At 30.1% G+C, this 25,531-nt stretch overlaps 2 protein-coding genes across 2 annotated transcripts in view; one reads left to right on the forward strand and one right to left on the reverse strand.

Moving 5' to 3' along the window:
• The window catches only part of tilB (touch insensitive larva B), a 45,505-nt gene extending 34,732 nt beyond the window's left edge, over window positions 1-10,773 (reverse strand). Inside the window, exons 1-2 of the mRNA XM_075369653.1 lie at window positions 10,764-10,773; window positions 1,482-1,649 (exon numbers count right to left, since the gene is read on the reverse strand). Of these exons, the coding sequence (XP_075225768.1) occupies window positions 1,482-1,649; window positions 10,764-10,773 (178 nt within the window). The remainder of the gene's footprint in view (window positions 1-1,481; window positions 1,650-10,763) is intronic.
• A 129-nt stretch (window positions 10,774-10,902) lies between these two features.
• Window positions 10,903-25,531, forward strand: part of l(2)k01209 (uridine-cytidine kinase-like lethal (2) k01209) — a 61,684-nt gene continuing 47,055 nt past the window's right edge. Inside the window, exons 1-3 of the mRNA XM_075368423.1 lie at window positions 10,903-10,971; window positions 18,866-18,993; window positions 23,700-23,873. Of these exons, the coding sequence (XP_075224538.1) occupies window positions 10,919-10,971; window positions 18,866-18,993; window positions 23,700-23,873 (355 nt within the window). The 5' untranslated portion in view covers window positions 10,903-10,918. The remainder of the gene's footprint in view (window positions 10,972-18,865; window positions 18,994-23,699; window positions 23,874-25,531) is intronic.

Below are 25,531 nucleotides of genomic sequence, written 5' to 3' on the forward strand. Positions count from 1 at the left end.
CACGTGGAGATTGCGAAGAGGCCGGGAGATCAAGGGATTTGGGATGTGATTTTGAGCCTGGCCAATACTGGAGCAGAACAGTGATCACAATGCACCCGATCTAAATTCCATTTAGTTGCCCATCTCCTGCCTGTGGAAGAGGCTGCAGAGCCTCACGATGGAAGCATGGCAGCTGGAATGGGACACCAGGACTAAGGGAAGATCCTTGTATGGGGCAGAGATCGAGCCACCCTAACTTAGAAATCAAGGGGAAAATTGGCGCTCATAAGTGGCAACTCAATCTGGCGAGAGCCGCATTGTCGGACCGTGTGGGAGTTCCTAGATGTGGTTGCTTTTTTCAACCGGCATCCATAGTTTGCTTAAGGGAAAGACTCTTACCGCATTACCATAATTATTATGGCTTCAAGTGTTATAAAATGGTGGACAGGTACTTGCTGGTATTCAGCGACTTAGGTGTGGCAGCGAATTGCTGCCTAGATGAAATAAATTTTATTATGGATGTCATATATATTTTTAGTAGTTGACGGGGTGTCCCTACCCATTTTAGCAAATATATGACTAGGTTGGGACACATAAGGCGGTGGTGTATGGCACTGCGCTTAGTCTGCTCATGCTGTTAGGTAAGCTCTAGAAGCTTACCTAATTCTGACTCTAGGAGGATACTGGCCGCTAAACTGTTCAAGGCTTAGTTGCTGTTTGTGGCACAGACATTCTGTCTAATGCTTTAGGGCGATTGAATGGGGTGGTGGCGGGAGAAATGCCAAGCAAACCAATACTTTGTGTATTAAAGACAACAGACAAAGCACTGATTTTAAAGTATAACTTATTTATCCTCACATAATTGCTTTCCTAGTAAACTATAATATACTAAATTAATAATATTAGATTTATATACTACATTAATGCTGATACCATAATTAGTCACTCAGATATTTATGTATCTAAGATGGCAACCCTGGAATGGTTAAAAATAATTCTGAAATTTCTTGAATTTAAATTTGTTAATCAGTAGTTTATGTTTCACAAGGTGAAAAATATAACCTTATAGACACAATGAAAGTGTTCCTGATTAATAACTGTGAAGTACTGTGATATGTTTATTTTATTTTGTAATATTATTTATCTATTTCAGGACTACCAGAAGATGGTAAAAAAAACAAGTGGTTGGGAATTATTGTCCATAAACTGGTTATGAGCAAAAAAACAGCATCAGGTAGTTGTTATTTTTATCTGTCAGCAACTTCTCATATGAGGAAAATTCATCTTTAGCTCAGAAAGTAATGTGTTAAATATGAAATTTTAGAGTCAAATACATTGTTTCTCTAGATTGAAAAGTAGTTAATTTAAAATAATGTGTTATGTTGTTACTAAATTACTGTAATACTTATTAATGTGATGTGATTACGTGGTCATGAAACCTTTTAAGGAGCATATGTTGATTATATTAAAGAAAGTATTATATTGATTATATATAAACTGACCTATTTTTGATATTAAGTTGCTCTGCAGTAACAGAATTTTCAAATCTTTACACCAGTGCTGAAGATGTTCAATCTTTTCTATATCTTCTTGATGCAGAGAAATTTCTTCTAGAGTTCCAATTTCTCTTTCATTGTGTTCAGCTCGTTTTCTGACCAATTCTTCTGTAACTAAATTGTAATAATTATTTAGTACACTGGCGTCAGCTGTAATTTTTACTTTCCTGGTTACATACTTATACTGTATAGCTGTGGTATAATACCTAAGGGAAAGTATGCTAACCGGATCAAATTTTGCATGTTCGGATTTTTGCACATCTTGATGTTTCACAACCCCTTCTAATCCAAAAAAAAACAATAATTTTAGCACTGAAAAATTCTGGAAGGATGATTGTACATTGGCCTGTATTCTCCATAATATCTCGTAACTGGAAAGACCGACAGATGACATTTGGTATAATGATTTCTGTATATAGAACATTGAAGCCATTTAATTTTGGTTACAATTAAGCAAGGGGGCAAAGAGATATGATATAGGACCTCATGGGTCCCAGATCTCAAAAATTTACTCATAAAGTAGATAAATTTTTTAAATTTCTCTTAAGTAGCTAAGATAGTTTCTGATGGTGTATTTTTTTTTGTCTTAAGTCACTTGACTGGTTTGATGCAGCTCTCCAAGATTCTCTATCTAGTGCTAGTCGTTCTAGCACCTACATCCCTAACAATAATTTGTTTTACATATTCCAAACGTTGCCTGCCTGCAGTATTAAAGAAATACTGCTTGTCCCTCCAGTATTAAAGCAACTATTCCAGGATGTGGCATATAAGTCTGTCTCTTCTTTTAACTATATTTTTCCAAATGCTTCTTTCTTCATCAATTTGCCACACCTCTTCATTTGTCACTTTATCCACTCATCTGATTTTTAATATTTTCCTATACCACCACATTTCAAAAGCTTCTAATCTTTTCTTCTCAGATACTCTGATCATCCAAGTTTCACTTCCATTTAAAGCGACACTCCAAACATATACTTTCAAAAATCTTTTCCCGACATTTAAATTAATTTTTGATGTAAACAAATTATATTTCTGACTGAAGGCTCATTTCGCCTGTGCTATTCGGCATTTTATGTCGCTCCTGCTTTGTCCATCTTTATTAATTCTACTTCCCAAATAACAAAATTCTTTTATCTCCATAATCTTTTCTCCTCCTATTTTCACATTCAGTGGTCCATCTTTGTTATTTCTACTACATTTCATTACTTTTGTTTTGTTCTTGTTTATTTTATTGCGGTAGTTCTTGCATAGGACTTCATCCATGCCATTCATTATTTCTTCTAAATTTTTTTTACTCTTAGCTACAATTACTATATCATAAGCAAATTGTAGCATCTTTTCTTTTCATCTTGTACTGTTACTCCGGATCTAATTTGTTCTTTAACATCATTAATTGCTAGTTCTATGTAAAGATTAAAAAGTAACGGGGGTAGGGAACATCCTTATCGGACTCCCTTTTTTATTACAGCTTCTTTCTTATGTTCTTCAATTATTACTGTTGCTGTTTGGTTCTTGTAAATGTTAGAAATTGTTCTTTTATCTCTGTATTTGAACCCTAATTTTTTTTAAAATGCTGAACATTTTATTCTAGTCTACGTTATTGAATACCTTTTCTAGGTCTATACATGCTAAGTATGTGAGCATCGTCTTTTTACTATTAATCTGAGTGCTAAAATTGCTTCCCTTGTCACTATACTTTACCTGAAACCAAATTTGTCTTCTCCTGGCACTTCTTCTACTCTCCTCTCAATTCTTCTGTACAGAATTCTATTTAAAATTTTTGATGCACGAATAGTTAAGCTAATTTTTCTGTATTCTTCACATTTATCTGCTCCTGCTTTCTTTAGTATCTTGACAATAACACTCTTTTTGAAAAAAAAGAGTGTTATTGTCTTCTTCTACATTTCTTACCTTACATTTACTTCTTACCCTCAAAAATCTTCTTTACCTCCTCTTAGGCAAAAAGGCAAAAAATCCTCTTTCTTTTTTTAAATTCTGGACTCACATCACTTCTTGTACTAATTAGATGATTCCAATATGTTACATTGATTTGATTATATTATTTTATATTATATTTAATTTTTTGCTCTTTTTTATCACGTATTGATTTGCTTGACATTTTAAACAGGATTAACTAATTTCTATGAAATTTTGTGATGAATTCTGAATAGGGGTCATTGATGTAATTTAATTTTGGTTAGAACTGATAAAAGGGGTGAGGAGATATATTACTTACTTTAAGACTCTTTTTTCTCAAAAGTTTATTCAAAGAGTATAATGACTTTTTTTTACATAATTCAGTGTCTCTTCAAGATGTGTATATTGATATCTTAAAGTTGAGATTATTATATACAGTTAAAAATAAGCTATTGAAGGAAACTGGTATCACTTTTCAACAGACCCGGAGACCCAGAGCATATGGCGAAATCAGTGAGATGGCTCAATGATCAGGAATTTAATATTTTAGAATTGCAACCAAAAAACTTGGTTCTAAAACCCATAAAAATTTTTGTCCCATTAAAAACCATTTCTGTTTATTTAGTCATAACATTGACTTACATTTTTTGCAAGAGAATTAGTGAGATTCCTTGGGAGAAAATATGTAATAATATTATTTGAAAGTATACTGAGGTATAAATATAAATTTATTAGGAGTAATTAGGTGGCTCCGCTTTATCTGAGATTGATCTTAGATACTGGGTGGGCTTTTCGTAAAAGGATACATTCTTTAGTAGATAAAGTTCTAAATGTTTCCAATTTCCTATTACCAACAATGATTTTGTTAAATGAGAGTGAATAACTGATTCTTAAAGTTTTTTCACGCTGATTTCAAATATGAAATCAGAATTCTTCTATTAGGCTTGGTTTTTTTGTAACTACCATTCTTATTTTCAGGTAGTATCATGTATGAACTCCATAAGCATAGCATTTTGTGAACGTATTTTATTATATTATTTATCAAATAAGCTTTTGTTTATTTATTACAGTCCCTTAATTGTTGTCACATTGATTTGTTAGACATTATGTTTATTGTTTACACACTAATTAAAATGAACAAGAATGTGACTCATTCTTCCTATTTTCATCTTACTATAAACACATCATCCACTTATTAGTTATTTCTGTCGCATTATTTACTTATATACTGTTGCGCAGACTAGAGAAATATTTTTAATTCTCATTCAAGTGCAAGTTCTCGTGTGTATAACATTCAGTTTTGTAGCTGGCTTTTGTATTTGTGAGTATATTTTGTTCAGTAAAGTGAGTACAATTCCAGTTGTTTGGGGAAAACCAAAGGATCACAGACGATTATTTTTGTGTAATAAAGATATCTGGGATAATAGCTAAAACTAGACAAACTGTTAAATACCCTTATATTCCCTCTAACATGAGGCCAGTGCCATATAGCCAAGAGCTTCCAATTTCAGTACCACCAGAAACATGGAATTCTGATGAAGATGAAAATGTCCAATCTTGTGCTGACTTATCAGGCGATGAAGAAAGAGATCCAAACTTTTTAGAAAATATATATAGTGAACTCCATTTAATTAATCAGTCAGAATTAAATGATCTGGTTTGTGATCTAAATTTATAACAGAATCAAACAGAAGTACTGGTATCAAGATTGAAAGGATGACATTTTTTACAATAAAAAAAAATATTAAATTAAGTGCTTTCCACAGTCAGAATTTGAACTTCTTCTCTCAGTATGAAAACTTAGTATATTACAATGATGTGCACTCTTTACTGGAAACTTTGGGACATATGCACCATCCTGACAAATGGTGACTTTATTAACTTGTCAAAACTTAATTTGAAAGCTGTTTTACTTCACACTGGAAAAAATACCCATCAATACCATTAGCATACGCTGTTCACATAAAGGCATAAAGAAGTCTTATGAAAATATAAAACTTGTATGGATCAGGAGTCATATGAGAAATATTTATGGCATATTTGTGGAGATCTGAAAGTAATAGTGCTTTTGCTTGGATTGCAACTTGAATACACTAAGTTCTGTTGCTTTTTGTGCAAGTAGGATAACAGGAATAGGAAAAACCATTTTGTAAAAGAGCAGTGGCCAAAGAGAGAGATGTGGCCAAAGAACTGTAGGAGCGAAGAATGTTGTTAGACATGCATTAGAAAACCAGAAAAAGTTTATCTTCTGCCATTACACATTAAGCTAAGTATATTCAAAAATTTTGTTAAAGCAATGGATCATAATGGTGCAGGGTTTCAGTTTCTAAAAAAACAAATTCCCTAATATAAATGATGCAAAAATAAAGGAAGGTGTATTTGTTGGGCCATAAATAAGAAAACTAATCAGTGATCCAGCATTTGAAAAATGTTTCAATGACTTGGAGGTTGCTGCATTGATATAATTTCAAAATGCGGTAAACTTCCTTGGAAACCATAAGGTCAGTAACTACAGAGAACTTTTGAGTGAACTCCTTCAAAACTACCTAACATTCTCGGCGCTATCAGTGATGAACATGGAGAGCGCTTTCACCAGCAGATACCTATAATGGAAACACGATAGCAGGGAAAATTGAACCCAGAAATGTTAGCTGACTACTGTTGGAATCTAAAGAGGGATTTACCAAATTACAACAGAAAATCCAAAAGAAATAGATTTTGGGTGAATACAAAATGCATGTAATGTATTGTCATATTATGTTCACCATACATTTTTGTTTCAAAAGAAACTTCAATTACAAAAAAACTTAGCTCAATAGAAAAAATCTATTAACATATATGAAATCACCATAAAAAATACTATAAGAATCAGTCATTCTCTCTCATTTAACAAACAAAAAATTAAATTTTATTGACCAGTGTTATGGATCATGTGAGCACCTTGCTAAAACCTACAGAATATCAGCAGGAAGGTAAGGTTAAGCAAAAAGGATGTATGAAGTCCAATAGTATGAAAGGAACTATCTACTCACAGAGGGAATGTGAAACAACAGACAAAAAACCCATTCAAAGGAGTGCTTCAGGTCAGTAAGCATTCTTCTCATAATTCCATGAAATTCACATATCTTTACTCAGATTGTTATTGCTTGATGATTTAGAACAAATAATAATATACAAGCTTCTTAAGAACAAGTTCAATGTTCCTTAAGGAAAATCCTTGACTATTTCCAAAAAAAATCCAACTGAACTATAAATGATTCAACCTGGCACCCCTGCAATATAGTTAAGCATTGATAGTAAAATAAAATATATCAACTATAAATGAAGGTCAGAAATGATATTTCAATGAAAAGTACAAATAATATAGATTAATAAAATCTTATGTTAAGATACAGTAACTTTTCAGAGGAAGTATTATAGTGAAAATGACAATAGATGTAATAATATAAATGCTTTTATAAAACTCGTTCAACTGTGTTATGACAACAATAAATAGACAAGATTGCACCTTATTTCTGTCTACTATGAAGATTGTTAATTTTTGTGGACTGTTGTCAATTGGTTTGGTCAAATACAATATTAAGAAGATTGTGATAACCAACTCTAAAATGTGGGATCAGATAGTTATATTCAACCTAAGACTTATAAAAATTAGATTTGGATGTTATTTAATATATGTTATATGGGTGCTTCCTAAGTCAGATAGACTGAAGTTAGAAGCTAGAATAAGAGTTACTTCACAGAAACATCTGTTCCCAGTGTTAAGGGCAGCTAATGTATAGGGGAATGCAATGGAATAAACAATGATTCTCCTTTTGGGTGAACTGACTGAGAATTGTTGTATCCTTTTTTGCATCATGACACAGTCTACTTATGTTGAATAATCCAAAGATAGGTTCATTTCTCATTTGAATCTCCGAGAGGAGAAAGGGAGTTGTTAGAAGGGAACAACAAGAAATAGAAAGAAGGTATGAATAAACTCATGGAACTGTAGGAAGATTTTTATAAGTAGTAAAGTAAGAACATTTAAAAAGAAAGATGAAAATAAAAAGAATAAAAAAAATTAAATAAGATAGGAAGAAATAAGTAAGGTTAACACTGTTGTGTTAAAATACACTTTTCAATTAAAAAAAAGAGGTGTTAATCATTCTAAACAAAGAAATAGCCAAATGAAGATTTTTACTAATGGTAGGATAATTGCATTCAGGATAGGAATCAACCCAAATGATTTGTTTTAACAAGTGTAGTTAAATCTCAGTTTGTCAATATGAAGATGATAAAACTGATTTATTATATGAATAGATAAGATGAATGAATGTAGGAGGTAAACATTTTTGTAAGACAAAATAATGGTGACTGATGGCAACTACAATTTTCCCACTTTCTCATAACGGTCTTTATGAGAAGATATAGTTATATCTCTCATTTCCTTTAACAATTGTAATTGCAATTAAAATACATAACTCCAGTGACACACATTTAAAAGTCATACAAAATTTCATAAAAATTGGTTAATTTAGTTTTAAAACTAGAATCATAATTGAGAAAAACCAAAGCAAAACCAAAATGATAACTGATGAGAAAAAATAAATTTATTATCATCTACTCTTGAATGAAACCCAAATACATAACAAAAGTGTTATATTAATGTAATGGAATCATCTAATTACCTGGCACAAGAATTTGACTTTGTTCCCAGACTTGGCAAAAAAGAAATAAGTTTTTTTTGCCCACCCCTTTATGGGGGTTTGAAAAATACAAAACTTGATCAAAAAGTATCTAACTATATATATAAGTGGCATTAAATCAGATGAAAAAATTTCTCTTCATCTGAGTAAATGTTTGAGGTATAGGACCTGTAAGGTCTATATCTTAATGTCTACAGATTTACTTACTTACTCTATCTACAGTCTGCAGGACTCAGCTGCAATTTATTTCCAATTATCCCTCCTCCATGGAAACACTCTCCAGTCCCTTACATTAATGTTTGTAGTTTCACTTTCCGTTCCAGTCCTGAACTAAGAGTTATTATTTGCATTCATTGTAATTTGTGTTTGTAGCAAATAACCACTAATTTATGCCCACCCTCCAATCAGGAGGAGCAGGGTTTTCTCTTCTCCTACGCAAGTTGCTTTTGCTGTAGTTTACAGAGCCTTGCCCACCCTGGAATTCCTCTGGGAAGAGCCAGAGTGGATCTTCCACCCTTTCTGTCGGTGGGAATTTCTTCCTTTTCCACCTTCAAGGCTATTGGTCAGTTTTCACTAGTAACCATAAGCAGGGGTCCTTGCAATGTTCTATCAGCAGGAGCTAGATGGACCAAGGTTTTTTTACAAGGTGTTACTCCTCCCCACTACATTTCCCTATTATTTAAGTAATGGGTTCAGGCTTTGGACTGGCTTGCTGTAGTGTTCCAAAAGATTTAGGGCTTGATATCTGCAAACCCTTGCTTGATAGCAAAAAATTGGGCAACATATATCTTTCAGAATTTTTTAAAGCTAAAATTGTGTTTTTTTGTTAAAGGAGGTAATTAAATGTAGAGATTTGCAAAACCTCAAATGCAAATTTGACCATATCAGCATACTTTCCCTTATATTATTCCGTATGGCTGTATAGAGTATAACTATATAGTTGGGAAAGTAAAAGGCATATGAATTGTTAGAAGCTGACAATCATGATTATGTACTTGTGATAGAAAAAATGTAAATAGTATTGAAGAGAGTTAAAAGCGGGTAGGAAAAAATAAATTGAACCTACTATAAATAATTGAGATAACAGGAGAGAACCTATTTTAAATATTGATGAACAAAAAAACAACAGTGGTTGAAATGAATATTAGGTAATATTTTATAGGAATAGAAGAAGCATAAAGCATCTGATTTGGCTAATAGTATTAATGAAATGTACATATAGGTAAAGGAATAAATATGTTTTTAGTTATTTAAAAAGCATTTAACCACATTAAATATTTTTGGTATTAACTAATAGAAATATTACAAATGCCAGCAACTGGATAGGAAAGATAGAATATTAGTAAAAAATTATAGATAAATCAGAAACCAGCTTTGAAAATAAAGAGTGCTCTGTCTCAGTTAGGAAAGGTAAGGATGCTAGTCCTTATTTCCAACACTGTTTAATATTTTTGTTGAAGATGTGACAAAAAAGTTAAAAAAGATTGAAGAGATCAATGTAAGATGAAGGAAAATAAAGTCGGCAAGGTTTGCAAATGGCATGCTGTTTTTAGGAAATAACGCGCAGAATATTCATTCAAGTGATTTAAAAGTTATAAGACGTAACAAAATATAGTATGAAAATGAATATTAGGAAAACCAAAGTAATAAGGTTAGGTGGTGATAAGGCAATTAATATTTGCTCAATAGGAAGGATTGAACAAATAATACAGCAAACTTACTTAGATACTATAATAACAAAAGGTTGCAAAAGTGAAAGTAAATAAAAAAACATGAGCTGCAATGACTAAGGAAGGATTTAAAGAAAAGAAATAGGTATTATTTAGTAAGTTGGAGTTAGATTTGAAGTATTCTTCTGTATAAATGTTAAATGGACTGTAAAGGAAAGGCTAGAGGCATTTGACATTTTTTACTGGAGAATTAAATGAACAGAGGAGTGAAAAATGAGTAATGAGAAGAGCAAATAATATTTATAGCTTACTCAGACCATTTAGGGATATGAAAGTTAGTTGGCTGGCATATATGAGGAGAAAGGTGGATTAAAACACTACTAAAAGATTAATAGAAGATCCAAACAAGAGAGGTGGTAAAAGGGTAAAACTTATGTGTAGACTATCTTGAAATAAATGAGAGCTAACTGGAACAAAATTCAGCACACAGAGGAAAGTGGAGACAGATATGATACAATGAACCCGATAGGGCCATATCAGACTGTGTTTTATTGTAAAGTATTTCCTATTTTACTGTCCATTTACGTCGTTTGTTTCAATTGATTATTTATATAAATCGTATATAACTCTCATATAGAGTTCATTTGTTAGTAAGTATGAATGATAATAATTAGTAACAATTTAACAATTGTGACTATCCAGTTGATATGGTAGTTAGCATGTTGCTTTCTAGAACTGATAGTCCTGGATTTGATTCCTAATGAGATTCTCTCACTCTTTCATATATTATTTCACCTTCCTCATTAAAACAGAAATAACCCATCTCCAATGTCTGAATACTAAAATAATAAAAAAAGTATTCTAAACTGATGAATAAAAGCCCACTGGTCTTTTCATACATAGTTATGATTTTATAGAATACATTTCAAACAATATCATGATATTTTACTTACTTCTAACCATTAGTTTTGCTCTTAGTAAATATTATCAGCGATTTATCTGTGAATTAATAGCATCTACTTCGAGTCAAGCTTAAAGTGTCAATGGATGTTGATATACAATTTGAGCACGTAACCATGGCAACCACTTTCCATCTTCAGTCCGAGGAATGGCTGCCATGTTACAGCAATTTGATCCTCCTAGCTCAGCGAGTTCCGAAAGGTATGTCAAATTTTATACATATTTTATCGGGGTTTTCGTAATAGTTCATCGTCATTAAAAGCTTAAGCAATACTTTTTTATATAAAGACTTTTTAATTAATCTCCTTTCAAGTGTTCGATTAAAAACACATGCTTGTGTTGTGACATGTCATTCGTTTAATGCAATCGTTAACCTCTAAATGAAGCTTTTTCATGTTTCAAGTGAAATTCTGTGATTTTCTGTTTGATGCTGACTATCCGTAGAAAATTTATTATTTTTAATTTCATTGTATTATTCTTTCGCAATATGATGTCAGTAGTTGTTGTTAACTGTTGTTTATGACTGCATAAATTAAATCGGTGAAGCCATTGTTATGAAACGTGGTCGGGTTGTAGGATTGATTTTTATTGTAATTTGCTATTTTATTTTTTTCCCAGCCATAATCTATTTGATTGAATAGCTTTGTCGATTTAATGTCACGTTTTGTAATTTATTTGAATTCCCTGGAAAAGAAAGGTAAATCTTAACCTTTACTAGCGTCACGTCGTGTGCTGTGCATATTCTGACTTGGATTGCTAGTTTCCTTTTCTGGACGAAATCGATTTTTTTTTGTAATTGCCACAATTTTTTGTAAGGAAATGAAGTAAATATTGGTGAAGTTAGGTGTAATTGTTGCTTACAGCATATTAGCAATGCATTTTTATCAGTTTTGAAGGTTTTGGGAAGCTATTAGTTTCCCTATAGTCAGCAGATTTTTAGCCTGGATAAGATATATGGTTTCTTATATTTATCTCGCTGGTTAAAAGTATTTTTGTGTTTATTGTTGTTAATTTGAGTAATTCTTTAATTAAAATTAGTGATGTGTTAAGTTACTTCCTTATCTTAGTAGGTATTTTATTATTTAGGAAAAATTGCTTTGTCGTTATCTAACATCAGTTAAATACATTTTTTATAGTATTATCATGATTAGAAAAAACTGTATAACATTTATTAGAAAATATACATAATTTAATAAAAACATGTATTAGTATAACACTAATTAATTAAGTCACATTATTAAAAACTATGTTAAAATTAAATATAAATCAGTATGAAGATTAACTACAACAGCAGTGATTTCTACAATTAATATTAACAGCAGGATGAGAAATATGTGTCCTGATCTGTGGTGGGGTATGTCTCAGCCTTTGGCCAAAAGATCTTGATTTATAATTTTTTATGTTTGGAATTTTAAATATTTCTATTCTGTATACCATGAACAGAATATTTAACGAATTAATTAAAAAAACAAGTGGTAAAAGGAATTATAAGTTTGCATTATGGTCTATATTTGTATAATTTCATATATTGCAGGGTAGTTAATAAAACCTTTTACAATAATAAAAAGGATAAACTTATTGTCTGAACTTTTGATAGAAAAATTTAAGGTGTTTAATAATAAAAGTATGTAACATCTACAATTTAAAAGATGTCTGTTTTTTTCATTGGCATATAACAATTTTGTAATAAATATTGTGTTAAAACTAATTGTCTATGATAATGAAAATTATGTATATTTTTTAAACCAATAAATGTGCGGGTGTATATGTATGTATACACACATTCATATAATTATAAAAGAAAGAATTTCGCAAATGTTGCTGATCATTCTATTACATATAAAAAAAAAATAATTTAGAAATTATTAAATAAAATCTAATTAATTAAATTTAGAAATAAATAATAAATTTGAATATCTAGAAAAATATTACATTTATAAATATTACTTTATTACTTTACAAACTGATATTTTTATTAATAATATAAATACATACTGATAAATGAGTTGGTAAATTATTAAAATAATGAATTGTTTAAATTGGCATGCCTGTTTTGATATCTGGCTTAAATTTTACAGTATCAGTTCAGTTGATCATGACGTCAGTTTAAACATATGACAACTGATAAAAATTAATTTAATCTGTGGATTTTAAAGGCACATATGTACATTGGTAAATTTGTATTGAAATTGTTATTAATTTTGTATATTCAGGGGTGGTTTTTGTTGGTAGTTATAGATTGCAACGCACTGGACAAAATATTTGAATAAATTTCTGAATCAAAATAGCCAGGCAAATAGCCATCAAAATAGCATAACTATAACTTGAAAATTAAAATTGTAAAAAAAAAAAGAGTTGATTAATTTTTAAAAGGAAACAAATTGATAATGTTTGATTTGTAAATGGAAAATATCCGCTACACAATGTAATGTATTCATATAAATAACTATAAATAAAATCAGATTAATAGAACAATAATAAATAACTGTCATAATTATACATATTGAAAATTTTCAAACAAAAATAAATTATACCACCTTATCAATGTTTACAAGGTCAGTGTAATCATTTAAATTAAATTTAACTAGAGTTAAAAATGTTATATTACTTATTTTCAACTTAAACTTTCTACTTGCTATTAACATAATTATAGTTGCCCAACAATCACATGTAGTTTAATTCTCTTAAATTTTCTTGTACTCCCCCCACACATACACATACACATTTTCTCTCCTCCATTTATCTGTGTTTCTCTCCTTACACACTATATTATCACTTTCATGTACTTCAATACTAAACTTAATTTTCTATAATTAATGGTAGTAACAATGTATTGCTCTTGCTTATTAATTGTGCTTTATATCTGCACCTCCTTCTCATATTTCAACAGTTAACACCAGTCCTTCCCATGTATAACCATTCACAAACTTTAGTTTCTATAATCAACTAACTTATTAAAATACTTTGTCTTATGTTTACTATAATCTGGCATGTTCCAATAAAATGTGTAATATTTTCATTCTCTCAAATTACACTGTATAAGATGAAAATCTCATCTTTACAGTGTTTTAGGACACCTGAATTTTCTAGTAACGTCTCAGTCTGTTGCTTCTGCATCCACATGCCATCCAATCCCACACTCTAAACCCTTATATTTCACACTTAGGTACATTAATTTCTTGAACTATTACCATTAATTTTAAAACATAGGAAAAATATAAATTAAACATAAAAAATATTGGTTCTCTCTCTCTCTCTCTCTCTCTCTCTCTCCCCCCCCCCTCACACCCTCTCTTACCATTTTCTGTTGGAACACTTACATCATTGTATCTTCTGCAGATGTAAATAATTCATGAATTTATTGTAAAGCTCTGAAGACAGCATCACCTCCTATATTTTCCTTCCTGTATTTTTTTATTCTTTCTCCACCTTGTACTCCTGAATGAGTACACATCCATCTAACCATAATCTTTTCTTCTGTTCATCTTGCTAATACTTTTAAATGTATGTTTTTTGCATCTTTGCTACCAGTTATTTCTAACTACCATTCCAGCTACCAGTTCTATTTTTAAGTGTTTTATTATTCTTTGTTATATTTATAATTTTTTTTTTTTACTCATTTCTATTTTCTGATATTACAAGTGCTGTCCTTGATCCAGTGGTATGTTTAATTCTTTGTACCAGTTTACTATAATATTCGGAATAGTCCAATATAGCAGCCCAATTGGCTTGAGAAAAAAAAAATTGGTTTACTAGAAAAAACTATGTACTTGATAATAAGATGATAAATGATTTGCCTCTACCAGAGATAGCACACAGAAATCTGGATTGTTCAACGTTTCAAGGGATGAAATGATTTCATCACCGTAAGTGAGTGTAGGCCGGGATTTATAAAAGATAATTAAAAACCAGTTCAAGTACTCTAGATTCACTGGATCCAAATTAGATTAATAGTCCTGAGAGAGGTTGTTAATTTTCTTAAATCCTTTGATTCATATTTTTTTTTACAACGCCCTTTATATTTATTGATTTAACATCATTCTTCATCAAGCAGCCCAATAAAGATTACTTGTCATAGTGTATGATAATGTTTCCTGCCCTTGTGGCAGTCATCAGATTTCAGTTAGTGCTTCACATGTATTGAAATGAACACCATTCATAAGATCTTCCGAGTTGCATAATGCACAGACAGGGCTGTCTGCCACTCCAATTCAATATAGGTGAGCACTCAAGTAGTTGTCCAAAAATGATCCTGAAACAGGCTATAGTTACACTTCATGGATGATTGTGGGGAAGGTTTTGGTGGCTTTCAGGAGTGCTTCTCTAATCCTAGAACAACTCATATCGATATTTCTGTCAACCAAACCTTGAGTCACTAGGTTTTCAGCAATTTCCGGTACAACTTCCAGTCTGCTTTTTTTCAATTCCATTGTGGTCCTTTTGCTGACAACTATTCCAGAGTCTTCATCTGGCCGACTAGAGTTACAAAAAGTATTTTATGTCCAAAGCCTTTTCGACTTAGCAGTAGGGTGTGTTCAAGAAATGATGATAGAGCCGTGTGAGCAAGAACTACATCTGGATCGATGTTTCTTGATTATGGAGGTAGATTTTTTCCACCTCCATAAACGAAAACATTGGTCCGCTGGTATCATTTTCTATGAACTAACTGTACAGGGTTACTAGCTAAAAAGTCTTCAATTATTCTTCCTGTAGCACATGTGTTTGTATATACAAATATACAATTAATATACAATTATTATTGTATTATTATATACAAATATACAACTATTTGGGGATATCCCCAAATAGTTGAATGGGTGTTCAAGTCACCCATGAGGACACTGTGGTGATCCCACGTGTCTTCCAGACAGCTCAGATCTGGTTGATTTCTTGGAGGGTTGTAAGTAATTATAAATCTGCATTAAATTTATTTTTTCATATCTCCAGATCCACCATCTCCAACTTGTCTACATCGATTATTTGTTTTATTTTTTTAAAGCGGACAGTGAGTCAGCTCTTAACTGCCAAAAGCAATCTGGACGTGACCACTCTAGACCTCTTCAAGACATATGTTTGGTAACCCTGCAACTGAAAGAATTGTTCATTATCAGTTGATGTGTCTGGTTCAGCTATTGTATAGAAATCTATATCTTTATCTATCACTATTTGTTTAAATTCTGTGAATTTTTTAACTTATTAGGTCATCTGCATTCCAGGAAAAGGTTCTGAGCAAGATGTTGTCATGGCCTTGAAAAAGACTGCTTGCCAGGTCGTTTACATGTATGGTCCTGGCCATTGTGTTGCTTATGAGTTTGTTTCTGGGCTACTAAGCAACCACTATCAGTTGTTCAACGTTATCCAGGGGGCACCACAAAGAGACAACTGATTCCACCATCCCCCCATTTGATTTGTACCTAAATTTTTATCAGCTTCTTCAACAGATTGTTTCTTTTGGGGGAATAGAAAAGGTCTACATCCAATATCATGTACATCCGAATAAATGGATCTCTTGTTTCTACTATGAGGATCTGTAATGTTTTCTTAGCTTGTTGTCATGTTTTGTCTGTGTTGTTTATCTTAATAAAATAATACAAGAGGTGTTCAGGTTAATCCAGGACTACTAATTTTTAATAAATGTAGAACATACTTATGGTAGTAAAAAATACTTCTATTTTTCAATGTTATCCTGTGCTATATTTATACATTTATGCCAGTGTTTTTTACTGCCTGGATACTAGCAGTGTAGAAAGATTTGTTAAGTCAAAACCAAGATAGGACTGACTGCTTCACCTCAGTGTTGCTGTTGAAATGCTGGCCTCTCAGGGATAATTTCAAGGGCTTGAACAAATGAAAATTGCTGGGAGCAAGGTCCAGACTGTACGGAAGGGTGTGACAGTAACTCCCAGCCAAGATCTTGTAGTGTATATGTCTTGTGGTGGACTGTATGCAGTTATGCATTATCCTGCAGAACCAGAACACCTTTAGTGATTGCACCTTTAGTTTTATGCACTGAGCATTGTGCACATCTTGAAGAACTTTGGGATAGTACTCACTATTAATATTGACTCCATGGGGTAGAAAATCGATGTGTATGATGTAATTTTTATCCTAAAAATTTGAGGCCATAACTTTGGTGATCTGAACCACCTCAACCTGGATCATCATTCACTGATGTACAGCCTTCTTTAAAATGTTTGCACCACTTAAATGTTTTCATGACAGAGTCTCTTCACTGTATTGTGCAAGGAGTTGTGAATAAATTTCACTGGGTTTTATGTCTTCATTCACATGAAATCTTTTTACAATGCACTGTTCCACATATTCATTAATTACATTGGATGCCATGTTCTTTACAACTGACTGTTGTTGTTTAATGTTGCTTCACGCTAGTGCACCATACGATAATAGTTGACTCTTATATCTTATGTATACAACCAGCAGAATGCGCAGGAATCTCTGTTTGTACTCTATAACAAAAATCCCAGATTGATGTGAACGTCTCGTAATTTTTTAAGTGTAGAAACATTTTTCTAAGTTTCAGACTTCACCTTAAAGATTTCTTAATGTTTTGTTATGAAATAGATACAAAATTATGCTGTTGATTATATATATATCATGTCTTAATTTTACTATTATGGTCTTTTCTCATTTGGTATATGCACAGAATTAAATAATTACTTTTTTAACCCCTGTGTATTGTTTAATTTGTGTTTAAGTATAATAACCCTTCTGGTTTTTCATGATCTCTGTGGTTGTTAAAAAAAGTGATTGTAGAGGATAATTTCTTTTATTAAGGTCTATAAAGTAGATTGCTTCATTGATGACAAATATATATTTTTTACAGTACTTATATATCTGCTTTTGATTTAACTTTTTTTTTTTTATAGGACCTACTTAGTTCTTCTAGGCAACTATGCCTGCTAATTTGATCACTGTTCTGAATATTCGTTTGGTTTTTAAATTCTGTTTTTACCCAAGTTTTTAACTTCATAGTCTTCCTACTTGGCTGGTTTTTCTTAAGGTACAATGGTCAAGTTACTTCAAAACTGTTCACTTTTCTTCTATTTAATCTTTCAGATTTCACCTTACTATACCTCTAAATTAAAAACTATTACCTCTTTTGTTACTATCTCTTCATTTCTTAATACTTCATTACTATTTAATGCTCTACAGATTGAAATTTCACTTATAGTTACTAGATAATTATTATGATTGCTGAAGTTATTTTGTTTACTAAATTGTGCCAAATGTTTAAACTTTTTTCGTCAAAATAAAATTTTATACTTGTGTAATGAAATAATCATGGGAAGTAATTAATTTATATTTCCTAACTCCTAGCAAGTGCATTAGTAACAAGCAAAATGTTATATATATGGTAGGCTAAAGAAAACAGATAAGTTGTAAAAGTGCAATTAGATAGTGTAAAATTTGTAGACATAAGGTTGAATAGTAAATCAACGGATTATTAACATTTTAATTCTTCTAGATCAGTTGGTCAAGGATTTAATTCCTGGTGAGGGTTTAGCATTTTTTTACATATGATTTCATTCATAATTTGTTCTTTGTTAAAATACATGTAAAGTGTCTGAGATTATTAGTAACATTAAGAGTATAATTTGTCTGGAGGGAAAATTGACTTTGTTAAAAGTACTTTTTCAGTAGAAATAGTGGTTTCCTTGAAAAAAAAGAAGAAACTAATCCAGTTTAACTTTAAAACCTGTTGTCTTAATTATTACTGGTTAAAACATTTTCATTCTATGTATAAAGTTTTCTTAGCATAATGAAATTTTTGTTTTTTTGTACAAATGCTGTAATTTGTTGTTTTAATTTTTTAGAAATATAATATCCAGGGATATTATACATATAAGATACATTTGTATCTTATAACAACTTATCAACTTGAAAATATTTCTGTCAGATAAATAATTTTAGATTGTATTATTAGTTGAATATTTTTCATCTTTATGAAAAAAAGAATCTTGTCTTATTGGTTTTTCATGGAAAAACTCCAAAAAAAATTTTTTTTTTCCCCATTTTTGTTGTGTGTATTTGTGCATATCATGGTCAATGAATAATCAGTAATTATGTTTTTCAGTGGTGTTGATGAGAGAGAAGTTACAGAACTCAATGATTCAGCCGATGATGATGAAGGTAGGAGTGGTGATTTTTATGATGGAACTATGTCACCACTGCCTCCTCAATCCCCGAGACCACCATCTGCAGGTAAGACGATGTATATGCATGCATAAATTTAAGTGTATATAAATTCATATATTTTTATGGAATAATCTTAACTGAGACTAATAGTGTAAACAGTAGAATTATTTTTTCTCTTATCTTAAACGTATGTTAAACATATTAATCAGATCAAAAGTACTACGTGTATGAATATTTGATTTTTGTAGTATCTTGATATTTTTATTATTAGTAATTGATGCAATTATCTTTTATTGAGTGAGGTAAAGTTGTTTAGATTATTTAATTATAGAAAACTATCGTTTATAATTTTTTATTAATGAATTTACTGGAAATAAGCCACTTGTTATAATGTTAATGCATGTTTTACAGCAGCTCTGTTTTGTTACTTAATTGAAGTAGTCTCTCAAACAGGATAGTCAACAGTACTTTCAAACTAACTACATACATCAGTTATATTTGATAATTTAGTTTGTTTATTCTTTAATTGTATGTACAGTTTTGGTAAATATACCCAGCTAAAAAAGTAAAGATATCCAAATTACTTCTAAATTGAATTTGGTAAGTTGCTAGCTAAATATATATTTTGTTCACTGGTTTGTTAGCGATAATAATTTATTATGGAAACAAAAATTGAAGTTTTGTTATTATTGTTCTTCTGAATCATAAAATTTCATTATTTTGTTGTTACTCACAACCTTAGCTTCTTAGTGTATAATTGTTGTTTCAACATCTTATCATTGAAGCCTGTATCACTGGTGAGTATATGCACATACTATAGAAATGATTTAAGATTGATTGTATGCTGTTCTTCTAAATGATTATTTAGTTTATAATGGTGAAGTAAACTAGCTTATCAGAAAAGACAATTTTTCCCAATAATGTTTTTATGAAAGCTACCTCAGTGATAATCCAAGTGCAGTAAAAATTAGTGTCAATTTAACATGCCTCTTGAATAACTGCCATTTTACTAGATTAGTCACATTTCCCTTGATTGTCTTTGTTATGCGTCAGAGATTTTTAAATTACACACAAAATTGGTATTATTTTATATGATGATGTGAAATTTGACAATTTAAAAAAAATTCCTTAAGTTGTTTGAGTTTTATTAGAATTTAATCTACATTCCTACATCTATTACAATTAATTAACACATATAAAAAATGATTAATTATGAGTCATTCAATGTTTAAAGAGAAAGTTTGACTGTAGAAAAATGATTACTTCTTCAATGTCAAAGAAGCTATCATTACTTTTCAACATAATCCTGGCTAATTAAGGAATTTGCCCCTTGTTTCTGTGAGCTTTTTTATTCTAGTTGTTCACAATTTCAAAGAAATTGTTTACCTCGATATCTTGAGCCAAAAAAGATTTGATAGTGCAAGATTGGGACTGCAAAGTGGATTTGATCCAATTTTTGAATAGCTTCTAATATTTTGAATAGTATAAGAGCAGGGTTTATTATGCTAAAGAATTATGCCTTTGAGAGTGAACTAGGAAGTTACCTCTTTTTATTTGCAGGTTTCACATTATTTTCTGGCATGTCACTAATGATACTCGCTGTTGATTGTACATTGTTCTTCTAAATAATCGTAATAAATTGCGACTTTGAAATCCCAAACTACCATTAGCATTTCTTTACCGCCTGATGCATAAGTTTTGAATTTTTCCTACTGGGTGGACTAGGATGTTTCAATTCCATATCTGATGTTTGAATTGTGGTTCAAAATGATGAATGTGAGTTTATCATAAGTTATTATGCGATCTAGAAAAAACATGTTTTGGTAAACACCATAATTTAAGTACTGTACAAATGTGAATTAGGATTCTTTGTGGCTTTGAGCAAACTGTTTCAGATCCTATCTTGAACATGTTTTATGGTAATTCATCTTATCATGGATAATGGAATGGTCAATGCCAATACCCACACTACAAATTTCAGCGGTTTCCCAAAGTTTTATGGTGTGTTCTTCAAATAAGATCATTAATGTGATTTTGCAAAGTAAATTGAAATTTCCACTGGTCTTCTGCTATAATGAAAATTCTTTATAGCTGTTACAGGCTTTGAAGCATACTGATTACGCAGCGTTTTAGCAAAAATTAAAAAAAAAATCAAAGATATGCTATAAAAATGAATACATTAGTTATTCATTTAGTTGGACATACTTACTTATTCCATTGAATAAGTAAATATGCCCAACTAAATATAACCAGATAATATAAATATAATTAATAATTATATATATAAACAAATAATATTAATCATAAAATTTCATTATATAAGTATAAATTCTAAGTATAGTAACATGTTGAATCAGAAAATAAGTGAATGGGTAAATTTGTTTTAATTTTACTAAGGAATATAAATAAGGTGAAAATATTACAGTAATATTTACTGTAAGTATAGAAGAGAATACATAAATCTGAAGTGATACTGTTCATTATGTATTGACATTTTTTACCAAGTGTGTAATATGTACAATTTTTATAATTACACGTACATTATACACTTTCAGCATGGTGCATTATTTATCAGTAAAAAAAATAATAAAAAAGTAACTGTAAAAAATTTAATTAAAATATTTTTGTAAATGAGATAATAAAAAGTTAGTAAGGTATAAATTTCACTTCAAAATACATAATTAGAACAATTAATAAAACTCTCTTGATATATTTTTTTTTTGTTATGAATGAATTAATAATGCTTTAACAAGTCTGTGTTTTTCTCCACCGCTTAATTTTCAAAGTTGTTGGTCAATTTCGTCATTGCCTATATTTTTTAGAGTTGAAAAAGTTATGAAAAGTTACTCTTCAGTATTTCTTGAAAAGTAGTTATGCTTTTCAATATGTTAATATTAACACGTTTTTATCATGTTTTAGAGGAAATTATCTGGACACATACATTTTACATTCTTTTTTCAAAAATATTTTTAATTGTAAGGAAAAAGGTTTTATTTTCAATTGTTTGTGATCTTTGTGAGTATAATCTGATTTAGTTCTACAATTTTTAGTGATAGCTATGGTACCAAAGGAGCTGTTTACAATTGTTTAAAGTCATATCTTACAAACCCTAAACAAGTAGTTGAAATTTCATCTTCTGATAAGAATACAATATAAAATTCAGATCCTCACTTCTAGATGTAAAAGCAGATTATCTCAGGGAAGTCCCTGAACAATCCTTGGTCCCTGAACAATCCTTGGTCCCTTGCTTTTCTTATTGTTTATTAATGGGCTCAAAATCTGAAACCATTCATTGTCTTTTCTTTTTTTTCTTCAGAGATGACACAGCTGTATTAATATATGAAAAAATATGAGCAAAACTGTCACACTGGGCTTTTCAGGTAGTCATAACTTTGATGATCATATGGATAGAATTCCCATTAATGATAATAATACACTTTCTGTTGCTCATGAAGCAAAATTTCTGAGAGTTTTAGACGACAAATTTGCTTGGGAAAGATCAAATTGATTCCGTTTGTAACAAAATCAAAAAGTATTGTTTTGCTCTGAAGAGCCTTAATAAAAAATGCTAAGCTCTTTATTATTATTAAATATTTATTATGCTTATGTGTAATTCATCAAAACTATAATGTCGTTTGGGCTCTATCAAACAGTTATTACAAGCTTTTAGATCATTGCTTATTGCTAAGTATGAATCATGTAGACCAATATTTAGAAAGTTAAGTGTTTGTATTTATGGATGTGAAATCTTTGCTAAACATAAATATATCTACCACTTCCAAACCAGGCAACAGGATTGTTTTTGAACAAGAATAATTCAACACAAAGGATTATGAGGAAGAGCCTTTTTTTTTGCTTCTGTTGCCATTTTTAATAGATTACCATACCATTTAAAGGTTTTCTCTCTGGTTTATTTACAATTTTTTTTTGTTTTTTTTTGTATACAATTAAAAACCTTTCTTTTACAGAAAAAATATTACTCTGCCCATTCATTTTTAATCAGTAATTAAGAAAATGAAAAAAAAAAAACTGAATTTTGTGTAGTCATATAGATAAATGTGTGCTCAAAGTAATTTTCCGTAGTTGCTTCCCAGTTGTAAATTATTTTTTATGTTTAACATCTTTATTTATTTCTTTAATGTTATTTTATATGTTAATATTTCAAATAATTAATATGGATTTTAATCACATCTATTTTTTTATCTTATAATTTATGTTTTAATATTTATAATTTATCTGATAATGACATGATCTATAGTATTATTTTTGTATCGATCATGTAAAGATGTTACATATTGATTGTAAAAGATTTATTTATTTAGTACTGACAATTATATTAATAGCTAAAATAATCAAACAACAATAAAGATATTCCTGATAAGTAAACAATGAAATTGTTAGTTGAAAGTTATGATTTTTTACTCTTTTTTCTTGATTAGTAAAGAATTTACTAATTTAACTCATTTTAGGTTAAAAATGAAAACATAAATCATGACAATTTTTTTCTTTTTACAAGTAGTTTAAAATATAGAGACCCAGAGATTGACTGAATGTTTCAAATCTTTTTTTGTTTGTAAATATTTAATTTTTTACTGAATATATTCAAGTAAATGTTTCATTCAAAGTAAACTTTTTGCTTAGAACAAAAAACTTTCAGCATTTTTGTAACCCAGTAAATTCTGTTTTAAGGTTCAAGATATTTATTTTTTTGGAATGCATTTGTAATAATAAGTCTGAAAATTCTTTAGCAATTCTTTTTCTTTTTTTTTTAGGTTCACAAAAGTCACCCAGGGCAAGACGTCAAAGGACGACATCGATGACTATGCAACAGTCCAAAATAACCGCATCAGTATCAGTTTTACGCAGTCATACTAGGACTATATATACAGCTGGTCGTCCTCCATGGTATAACTCTGCTGGGCAACAAGTCGAACCATTTGTTATTGGTCAGTCAGCTGATTAATTTCAAAAAGCGAATAATCAACTAAGATTTAACCTTTCTTTTTTTAAAATATTTGTTAAACCACATTTGCTCAAAATTCTGTTTATATTTTTGTTAAAGAAATTACAGATAACTCCAAAAAGCACACAAATATATTTTAATTGGTTGAATTTGATTATTTTCTTGAAATCTCCTTAATAAACATTGGTTAAAAAAAATTGTGTTGTGTTTTCATATCTACTTTTAATTTGGGGATAACATTCTTTATTATCTTTCTTCTTCTTCTTCTTCTTCTTCTTCTTATTATTATTATTATTATTATTATTATTATTATTATTATTATTATTATTATTATTATTATTATTATTATTATTATTATTATTATTATTTATTAAATAGTTCCACAAAAATCTCAAATTTTGTTTGCATGATAATTATCTAAATAATAATTTGATTGACTCCAAATTTGGTCCAGTTGTTGTTATAAATCTCTTTTCTGTATTAATTTCAGATTGTCTGAAAATTTAGAGGATCAAAAAACCTGATTGCCAAGGACTCTCAGTATCTCAATATGTCTTGCCTGATTAGTTTTTGATTTTTTTTCAGCTTTTTTATATTACTCTTAAAAATTTTCTAAAAAATTTTTTTAAATAATAATTAGTATAGATTTTTAAAACATGTATTTTTTATCTTATAATTTGTTTTTACATTTATGATTTATCTTTTTATTGATGTGATCTATATAATATTTATTTTTATGTTTTGTTCATAATAAAGATTTATTTATTTATTTATGATGTACAAACATTTTTATAAAAAGCATATGATAAATTATCTTTTCATTAGATTCTTAATTGGATTAACAGGGTCGTGGGAAAATATCTTATTTCTATAGAACTGCAGTGTTCTTCTTTTCTTGCTTTGTAATGCAATTTTGAGTGTTCACAAATATATAAAATGTAATTAATCGCAAGCCTTACAATTACTTTTGTAAAGCAGAAAAATAAAAAAAATCTAGCTCTACTTGTGTAAAATTTTTTCAGTAGTCCAGTTTTTGGTCAGTCAGGTTCTTTTGGTATTGTGGGATTTCATGTATCAATTGTAGAAAAGAAACAGTTTCCTTTGAATGTTTGGCGTATGTTACAATTTAATAGGATTTATATATTTGAAGGGAAGATTATTATCAGAGAAATTGTCAAATGTGATGCTGATGAGAACTTATTGTAAACAAAGGACTCTACTGTACCATTGCTGTGACCTAAAATTGAGGTTTTTTGGGATAGTTGGTCGCAGTGTGTATTTTAAGGAAAAAATAAAATGGACGGCTACTTTCAGTTATCACAACCTTCTTTCAACCTTTCTTTAAAAAGAAGATTTTCAACTACCACATTTTGTTTTGAGCTGTCTACATCACTGTGCTATAATCTAAGTTTCGTTAACATTAATAGCTCTGATCGTTACTCTGAAAGAAACACAAGGATAGTGGGAGATTTTGTATCTCCCTACTAAACGTAGAACCTGGACAAGTATCCCTTGCTGCTGTGCGTTTCATTTAACGAGCGGGTCATTGTTTATTTAGTGGCGGTTATAATTAATTTGTTTTATTTATGGACAGAATTGTTATTTACATTCCGATCCTTTAGACCGTGAGATTGTTGACTG

Source organism: Lycorma delicatula, chromosome 6 (genome assembly GCF_047948215.1).
Source record: "Lycorma delicatula isolate Av1 chromosome 6, ASM4794821v1, whole genome shotgun sequence".
NCBI classification, from domain to species: domain Eukaryota; kingdom Metazoa; phylum Arthropoda; class Insecta; order Hemiptera; family Fulgoridae; genus Lycorma; species Lycorma delicatula.